Source organism: Sinocyclocheilus rhinocerous, unplaced genomic scaffold (genome assembly GCF_001515625.1).
Source record: "Sinocyclocheilus rhinocerous isolate Xijiao unplaced genomic scaffold, SAMN03320098_v1.1 scaffold317, whole genome shotgun sequence".
NCBI lineage: Eukaryota > Metazoa > Chordata > Actinopteri > Cypriniformes > Cyprinidae > Sinocyclocheilus > Sinocyclocheilus rhinocerous.
This window is the reverse complement of record NW_015633534.1, coordinates 601,961-611,275: the sequence shown is the minus strand read 5'-3', so window position 1 is coordinate 611,275 and position 9,315 is coordinate 601,961. Positions and strand designations below refer to the sequence as shown.

Sequence of the window (9,315 nt, the reverse complement as noted above, 5' to 3'; positions counted from 1 at the left end):
ATCGCGATTCGACAGAAGCTGCAATTGTCAAGCGTATCTTTCAGTGAAGCACGGTTCTGTGATCAGCAGTAAATCTCCATCCAAAGGCCAGAGGGCGCTCTCGCGCTGAAACTCCAAATACGCCTCGCAGAAGAAACCCAGGAAATCCCTATTGCTGCAGCTGAATAAACAGAACTGCTTTCATTGATTCGTCACATGCTTTCAGATGGAGCAGCATTTACTTCACAGAGCCGTAGTTCACTGAGAAGCTATGCAAACACCTGTCATTATCGCGAACAATTTCTTCGATTTCATAATCGTGCAATAAAATCGTCTGAAAACTTTTTTAAACCGCATAAACACATTTCATTACACCAAATACACAAAATAATGTTCTTTTTAGCAACATCATATGATCCCTTTAAAAAAAATAAGCATGAATTGTTTACAACAGCATCATTAAGATGCATTTAGAAAATAGACTGATTTTTTAAAGATTTCCATTTTATGTCGACATTAAATCAAGATTTTTTTTGTAAAATTTTCAAGTCAAATTTTACTTTAATCTTAAATTGCTAGGCTAATAATATTATTAAAAAACACTATCTTTTTAAATAAAAAAAGCAAAGGTTAACTCTTATGAATATCAACATCATAGATTAAAATACTTGCATCAGTGTGATCGTCTAGTCTTTTACAACACATTCTGGTATAGTGATGGTATGTTGATATACAACCAATAATGAATAATTAGCATATTAATTTACCACAATATTTAAACTATATTCTAAAGCACTTCCGAAAATACCATGGTATTTTTTAACACAAGTTCAAAAAACAACAATACATGGAATTTCCAAAGTACTTTTATTATTACTTTTTTATTAGTGGAATAAGCTGAAGACACACCCCTATCATCAACAACTACACAAGATCACCGCCCACAGCCATTGTTTTACTACATTAGTCCTGTTCTCATCAGTTATATGACACATAAAGCGCTGATGTCTGTGCTTATCTTCCAAACAACACGACTCTGTCTGAAACCCGAGCGAGCCGCCGACATACACCGCGACTCTGCTCATCACAGTCGCGTTTATAACGCGGACGTTACAAAACTGTCGTCTCTGCTGACAGCTGCATCGGCTTTGACACAGAGCTGTGAGTCTGATGATCTGCATCAACACAAAGAGCCCCAAAAAAGCATCATGTACCTTCATACGGGAGAATCAACTCCAATGTCCGCTCACGCACGGTGCCCGCTGCCTCTTTGTTCGATATCAAGCATCATTTGTCAATGCAAACTCCTCATTTGTCCGCGGTTCTTCTATATTTGACAGTATTTTATACAAAAGCCATTAATTCTGCTTTTAATGGACGTGCAGCGGGTACTTCCTCTATCACCGGAAGTACGTGTCCGAGATATATGATATGGCAGCGTGCATGTATGAAATTCATATTTAATTTATTACACAACCATGCATGACAGAACGGAATATTTCCGTCAAAACATGCGTTTGTATTTACAATTATAGGCTATACTCGTGGCGAAAAACACCTTTATATCGAAATGTTAACCTAATGTCTATGTGCCCAAAGACTATAGAAATGCACGTGTTAAAATACTTTACAAAAAGTATGTTTTTGTTAGCAAAGGGCAAGCAAAAATGCATTTTACTATATAGGATCATACCATTTTAGAGCATCAAATGCTTGTTCTGACAAATTGTAGCTTCCTACTGAAGCCGAAAATCAAAGCCAAGAAAGTTAATGAATATGTACTTTAAAAATTATGTGTGTTTTTTCTAACCAGTGGCTTTCTAAAATAATTTTCAAGAAGGAAAAAAACAAAATATATAAGCGTCAAGTTTTAGGAGTTAAGACCTCCATCCCTTAAAGAATACTACAATTATTATAGCAAAACATATCACAAAAAAACAAATGACAAGAAGATTGTGAAAGCTGCTTATGCTGTTTGAATGAGCTCCTATATTAATTTGGTTAAATGGTTAATCATGATACAGTAATTATAGTCATTATGGTATGTTGGTGAACATTTTTTAAAGGAGACTTTCCAGAATGATCTTGCAATACTATACTATTAAAGAACATGCAGTGAAGAAAGTATAAAGGAAAATCTTTTATTAAAATTAGTATCAGCTGAACAAATGATGAGCAAAGGGTTTAATGCAAACAATGATTTAGAAAAGAGCTCATGTACATCATGTAAGGCAGGAGATGGTAGAGTGAGTGATCATATCACAGCTTAGACTTCATCATGCCCATCATCTTCTCCAGTTTGATGGCAAGGCCCATGTCACCCTTAATCTTCAGCTTTCCAGACATGAACGCCATAGTGGGCTTTAATTTCCCTATTGATAAAGAATATGGTTTTCATCAGTACTTCAGGTTTTTAATTATTCACCCCATATGATTATGTCAGTAGTGTGTAAAAGTGCATCAGCGACACTTTTTGTACCTCCGAACATCTTGATGAAATCTGAACTGTCCAACGTCATGACGACATCAGCTTTGACAGGTGGTTCCCCACTGCCAGCACTTCCTGCATCGTTCTTCAGATCAATGTACCAGACTCCAGCATGATCACCTGTCAATCAAGCCGGCAAACATTAATAAACACAGATTTGATGGGTGAGACATATGCAGTTATCAGGGTTACCTGATAATTACATGCAGGTGTGGTGGAGCAGGGTTGGAACTGAAGTCTACAGGACGGTAAAAGCCACGAATCGTGATTTGATATTGATATTTGATGTAGGTGATATTTGAGGGTGGGACATAATTATTCTATAAAACATTTCATTGGACAAATTTGAGATATACCTGTGAGTCCAAGATGATGTTTTCAATATTTTCAGTCCATTTTCCCAGAAATTAAATACTATAAATTGTAATATACTGTATATGTGTGGTTACATATCCCTATTAAGTCAATCTTAAATAAGAACATAATTATGACATAAAAGTCAAAAGTATGACACTCATTTATATTTATATTCATATTTATACAATTAAAAGTTGAAAGTATTACAACATTATGACACACCAAGTCATAATAATGAGATAAGAAGTAATAACTATGGTAAAAAATGTGAAATTATGACATAAATCATATTTATGAGGTAGAAAGTTGAAATTGACAAGTCATGACTTGGCATGTCAATTTAAATTTTTTCAACACAAGTCATAATTATGAGATAAGCCAAGGGGCTTGAAAGTCAGCAGTGACTATCTCATAATTTTGACTCATAATTCATAATGAGCTTGTCAGTCAGGAATGACTCATACTTTGGATTTTTCTTCTCATAATTATGACTTCTCAATTTTACGTCACACTTTAGATTTTTTTGGCATTATAATTCAGATTTATGTCAATGACTTTTTATCTCATAATTTGGACTTTTTGTCATAATCATGATATTAAAAATCATAATAAACTTGTGATAATCTCATAATCTCAAAATTGACTTCATAATATGACCTCATGACTTTTGTGTGGCATACTTCAAATTTGTCATAATTATGATTTACCAAAGCATGTTTGTTTTTCCTTATGTGGCAGAAACGGGCTTCCATACCCTATTGTTTATTATTCAGTGGAACAAAAAAAGACATTTTGAAGAGTGGTTCAGATAGCAGATATTGACTGAAAGCCATAAAGCTTTAACTCGAACTCAAATGTTTTAAATATATCATAAGTACCTGATAAATCGAATCTGTACACTGCTTGTGTGGTTTTTACTATATCTGGACTGGACTTCATAATATGACCTCATGACTTTTGTGTGGCATACTTCAAATTTGTCATAATTATGATTTACCAAAGCATGTTTGTTTTTCCTTATGTGGCAGAAACGGGCTTCCATACCCTATTGTTTATTATTCAGTGGAACAAAAAAAGACATTTTGAAGAGTGGTTCAGCTAGCAGACATTGACTGAAAGCCATAAAACTTTAACTCGAACTCAAATGTTTTAAATATATCATAAGTACCTGATAAATCGAATCTGTACACTCCTTGTGTGGTTTTTACTATATCTGGACTGAGAATTCCTCTGATTATGTTGAACATGTCAGAAACCGGTCCCGTGGCGGCAGAATCTGCACTGGTTTTTCCACTTTTGAAAGCTGGAGTGGCACCTGAAGAGAGAGTTAAAATATCGACACTAACTGAGACGTCTGCTGAAGTTCGCTTGGAAGTCAATGCAGAACAAAAACAGATGAAATGTGCTGTTATGCCTCATAACTCACCATGCTCCTCCATCTGCCTGGCTAGATTCTCTGGCTGTTGATCCAAGAAAAAGTCAGGAAGCAATGGATGACCTAAAAAAATGAAGATATGTTTTATGTACTGTGTTGACATTCACAGTTTTCTGTAATATATCAGAAATGTCACGTTATTGTAAACACTAAACAGGGTCTAAAAATACTGTGAAATAACTTTTATTCAAACCAAATTACTGATTGAATAGGAAAATTTATTACTTTACCACTTTAACATGCAATATTAATATTGCATAACCAACCTGGCTCAACAGCATACACATCAAAGTCCTTAATGCCCTCCTTTTTGAGAATGTCCTCATCAATGACAAACTGTCCTGTGAAGCTGGTGGGTTGTTTAAAGATAGCGTAGGCTGCATCAGCCACGATCTCCACCTTCCTGCACTGTTTATCAATCCCAGAACCACCCAACATGTCCATGGCCGCCGTCTGGATGGCTGAAGGTAGATGATGCAACAAGACTAATTCAATTATCATTGTTGTTTTTGATTCAAATTCAATTCCACCTCATTTTCAGCATGTTTCACAATACATGTTGTTATAAAGCTTTGAATATCAATAAAAGGTTTAGCATACAAATTTGAAACAATGGTACGTGTGCACCATTTTAATGAGAGACTTAACAGAAGAACATCCTTTCAGCTTCCTGTTGTTCATTTGCATACAGCGCCACAAATACACTCGTTTACATTTATGCATTCGGCAGACGCTTTTATTCGAAGCAACACTGCATTCAAGGTATATGTTTACATTTTATCAGCTCTGCTTTCCCTGAGAACCCATGACCTTGGTGTTGCTGGTGACATGCTCTACTGTTTGAGATTCAGGAAATTTACACCAATCTCTATAAAGACACAAATCATCATTGCTGAAACAAAGTGGATTTAGCTCAGAAGCTAATAAGTAATATTTTTTTTTGATCAATTATGTTATCAAATTGAATGGATAGAGTAGGCCTACAGGTAGTGTATATTTGGATGTCATTGGCATAGAAATGATAGCTAAAACCATGCGATGTAAAATCTGACCCAGAGGTAGAATGTAAATTATGAATAATAATGGACCGAGAACTGATCCCTGGGGGATACCTTGCTTCAGTGGTACAGTGGGCGAACGAGAATCCTGCACAGAAATATAAAACTGTCTATCAGAGAGACCAAAAGAAAGCAACACCAGCAATACCCATATCCAAAAGGTGGAAAATAAGTAAATCATGGGAGACTGTCCTAAGCTAAGGTCAAGTAGGAGAAATACAGAGAGAGAACTAGAGTTGCAAGAAAGCAGTAGGTCATTCACTACCTTTAAATGTGCAAAAACCAGATTGATAAGGATCAACAGGATTTTTTGCAACTAGGAAAGACTGAACCTGGGAGGCAACAGTACTTTCAAAAAATTTAGCAATGAAAGGTAAATTTGAAATTGAATTGGATAAAACTGAGGGGTTAAGGTTGGGTTTCTTGAGGACGGGTAACTGCGGCTGTTTTAAGTGGCAGAGGGAAATAAGCAGAGACAAGAGATGTATTTATGAAGTGAGAAATAGGTGCAGAGATGACAGAATGGCAGAGTTTCAGAACAGAAGTAAGAGCAGGATCAAGTCAGCAGGATGAAGAATTGGATTTCAAGATTAACTCAGAAACAGAAGATGGATTAGTCAGAGAGAAGCAAAACAGAGACTGGTCAGAGAGATTAGTTTTAAAACTAAACTTCATAGCCTCACCAGAAAAACTTTGGTGGACGGCACCTGTCTTTTCTAAAATATAATTAAAAAAGGAACAGCAAAGCTCATCTGAAGATAAAACGTTATGACATGGAGGTTTGGTCAGCTTGTTAATTGAATTAAATAACGCTTTTGGCCTTTTGCCTGTTTTGTTGATCGTGGCAGTGACAAAAACAGAACAAGCTGAGTTCAGAGCAGATTTGTATTTTTTCAGATGTTCAAGAAAAGCTAAGGGACTGTTCTGGTCTTAATAGGAGCATGCTCTTACAAGATTTCTGCAATGGTGGAGTGATAGTTAGGCAATATCATAGAGGAAGAAGACGTATCAAAGACCTCAGAAAGAGTGATTATAATGATTAAATAATGATAAGGATAGAAACCTTCAAGGATTCATTAAAAAATATCTTCAGTACTGTCTCAAAGATGAATGAAAGTTTAATGAAACTATTTATCAAATATTTAGCATTACATTTCTTGCTCACCAATGGATCCTCTGCAGTGAATGGGTGCCGTCAAAATGAGTCCAAACAGCGGATAAAAACATCCCCTATTGTCTCTCACATCAAAATCCACCGACATTTGTTTTGAACTGCTTTCACTTGTAAACAGTACTTGATCTGTGCAGATTTCTCTCCTGATTCAGATTAGATTACTTTTTCACTGGAGGAAGCAATGTTATGAATAGAGGACTTGTATTGTGGTTGGAAGCAATGGTGGATTTGTTTCTTACAAACAAGCAGTTTCTTTACTTCACAAGATGTTAATAGATGGACTGGAGAGGTGTGGATTACTTGTAGATTATTGTGATGTTTTAAGCAGCTGTTTTGACTCTCATTCTGACGGCACCCATTCACTGCAGAGGATCCATTGGTGAGCAAGAGATGTAATGCTACATTTCTCCAAATCCATTCTGATGAAGAAACAAACTCATCTACATCTTGGATGTCCTGAGCCAAATTTTAATTTCTGCGTTAACTATTCCTTTAAAATACAAAAGTTACTGTTTTTACTGTATATTAATCAGTAAATGCAGACTTGGTGAGCATTCTTTCTAAAATTTTCACATGCTGTGAAAAGTGTTTTATTGGAACTGGGTTAACTGATTTTCACAAAAACTGTTTGAGATGACCTTTGCTTTGTGACATGATGCATGATCATGATGGAAGTAGCTATTAGAAGACTGGTTCTGTACTTTGTGTCCAAGAGGTGATGCACATGGTCAACAACAGTACTGCAACAGGCTGCGACATTCAAGTAATGATTGGTTGGTATTAACAGGCCAATCGCCGTTAATTAAAGCCACAATTCACCAACATGAATGCATGGCCTTGTGGTAGTTAACAGTTTTTAACAGTCCAGGCAATGGTGGAATGGTGTCAGAAATATAAGCAACATCATAGTCTATGGTCTTATGCCAACAATGCAGACGGGTGGAGGGCCGTAATGGTGTCAGGAATATTTTCTTGGCATACTTTAGGCCTGCTGATACCAATCAATTTTCAAGCCAATGTTATAGCCTCTAATGATATCTATATAAACAACAATAAATACTAGTGCTGTCAAAATTAGCGTGTAAACGCAGGCAATTAATTTATCCAGTTTAATGTATGCAGGGGCGTAGCTAGGGTTTGCTCTTCGATTGCATGCACAGATACGGTGGTGCACGCTGTAGCCTGTATCATTTCATATTAAAGCGTGAATGAAACTATGAGCATGCATGTCAGATCCACGTCACGTTCAGCAGCGGCAGCTCTTAAAGTAATAGCAGCCAAAAAAGCTAACAACCCAGCTGCTGTGATGTGTGTTAATCAAAAAACAAAAGAAAAAAATTAGGAAATCAATAACTTTTGTAGCTTTAAGGATTTATCTATATTTAATTTAGAATTTAGTGTTTGATCATTTTATTCAATTTCTGTATATTTCCTACTTGCTGAAGGGCACAGGTAAATATGCCATTTATTACAATGGGTTTATGTGAATGTTGTTTTAAGTTCACTTAAATTACAAGTTGCTATTTTTTAAGGTCTAATAAACGTTAAAATGATAGCTCTCAATTATATTGTAATATTAGTATAATTGACATTACATACAGGCTAATGAATGGTTAAATATTAGGAAAAAAAGAACAATTTCCTAGAGACATCAGTAGAATTTGTATCAGTGATACTCTCCTTCAGTCATAAAAAATGATGACACTAAACAAATATTAAAAATATACTGTCTTTATGTTGTTTCTACATTAAAGGTGGGGTAAGCGATTTTTCAAAAACGCTTTAGAAAACTGATTCGGGCCAACTAGCAAAACAAACTTGTAGCCAATCAGCAGTAAGGGGCGTGTCTACTCATGATGTGGAGGAGAGAGAGTTCAGTGCACAGGACGGACATTAGCGAGCGGAGCTATCAAAATAGGGGCGAGACCCTTTTGGGGTAGGGGCGTGTTTGTTTTGCTGATTTCAAATGTCAACATTGGCTACCAGAAATCGCTTACCCCACCTTTAATTTGAAGATTGAATGTGAAATTATTGCAATATAAAAGTATATTTAAAAACTTTAATTTTAGGAGGGATTAATTATGATTAGTTTCTGAAAAAAAAGTGCCATTAATTAGTTAATTTTTTTAATCGATTTACAGCATTAATAAATACATTATGGAAGGCAACTTGACCGAATCATCAGCAATGCATTCACTGCTGGTGGCTCTCTCTTCAGGATTATGGGTAATGTAGAAATAAACTGGGAATTTAGTTTTTAAAAAAACTAAACAAAACTCAACTGTGTTTATTAAGTTAATGAGCTATAGATAAAAATTATTTTCTCTATGGAGAAAATAAATGGGTTTTTACTGAATCTCTGTAGTGTCAAATTATAAAGGCATGTAAGAGCAACCGAGTCCTGCGCTCACTCTCTGCAGCAGCTGTGTAGATGGTGCCCGGCAGTTTGGGGTGAGGATCAGCGGTTTTGGCAGCGATGACCACATTGGCTCCGTCCCGCGCAGCTTTGAGAGCAATGGCCTTGCCAATACCTCGACTCGCTCCGGTAATGAAGATGGTATATCCTGCCAGCTTCCTAAAATTAATGCATAATCATATAATAATCCAATCCTATTCAATGCAATCCAATCAATGCACTATACAAACAGATATTGATAGGCAAAACATAACTACTCAGAGATAGAAATATTTGTGGACATAATCATATTCTTAGTAAATCTAAAGTGAAAGTGACATGTGGCCAAGTATGGTTACCCATACTAGGAATTAGTGCTCTGCATTTATCCCATCCAAAGTGCACACACACACAGCAGTGAACACACAC

At 36.0% G+C, this 9,315-nt stretch overlaps 3 protein-coding genes across 6 annotated transcripts in view; all 3 read right to left on the bottom strand.

Moving 5' to 3' along the window:
* The window catches only part of LOC107744248 (uncharacterized protein KIAA1958 homolog), a 38,679-nt gene extending 36,654 nt beyond the window's left edge, over positions 1-2,025 (bottom strand). For all 4 annotated transcript variants that reach the window (XM_016557780.1, XM_016557781.1, XM_016557782.1 and 1 more), the window contains exon 1: positions 1,194-2,025. In XM_016557780.1, the coding sequence (XP_016413266.1) occupies positions 1,194-1,199 (6 nt within the window). In that variant the 5' untranslated portion in view covers positions 1,200-2,025. The remainder of the gene's footprint in view (positions 1-1,193) is intronic.
* A 76-nt stretch (positions 2,026-2,101) lies between these two features.
* The window catches only part of LOC107744249 (hydroxysteroid dehydrogenase-like protein 2), a 25,584-nt gene continuing 18,370 nt past the window's right edge, over positions 2,102-9,315 (bottom strand). Inside the window, exons 7-11 of the mRNA XM_016557784.1 lie at positions 4,526-4,720; positions 4,251-4,322; positions 3,993-4,139; positions 2,459-2,587; positions 2,102-2,351 (exon numbers count right to left, since the gene is read on the bottom strand). Coding sequence (XP_016413270.1) covers positions 2,239-2,351; positions 2,459-2,587; positions 3,993-4,139; positions 4,251-4,322; positions 4,526-4,720 — 656 coding nt within the window. The 3' untranslated portion in view covers positions 2,102-2,238. The remainder of the gene's footprint in view (positions 2,352-2,458; positions 2,588-3,992; positions 4,140-4,250; positions 4,323-4,525; positions 4,721-9,315) is intronic.
* LOC107744250 (hydroxysteroid dehydrogenase-like protein 2) overlaps positions 8,844-9,315 on the bottom strand; it is a 1,336-nt gene continuing 864 nt past the window's right edge. Inside the window, exon 2 of the mRNA XM_016557786.1 lies at positions 8,844-9,066. Coding sequence (XP_016413272.1) covers positions 8,859-9,066 — 208 coding nt within the window. The 3' untranslated portion in view covers positions 8,844-8,858. The remainder of the gene's footprint in view (positions 9,067-9,315) is intronic.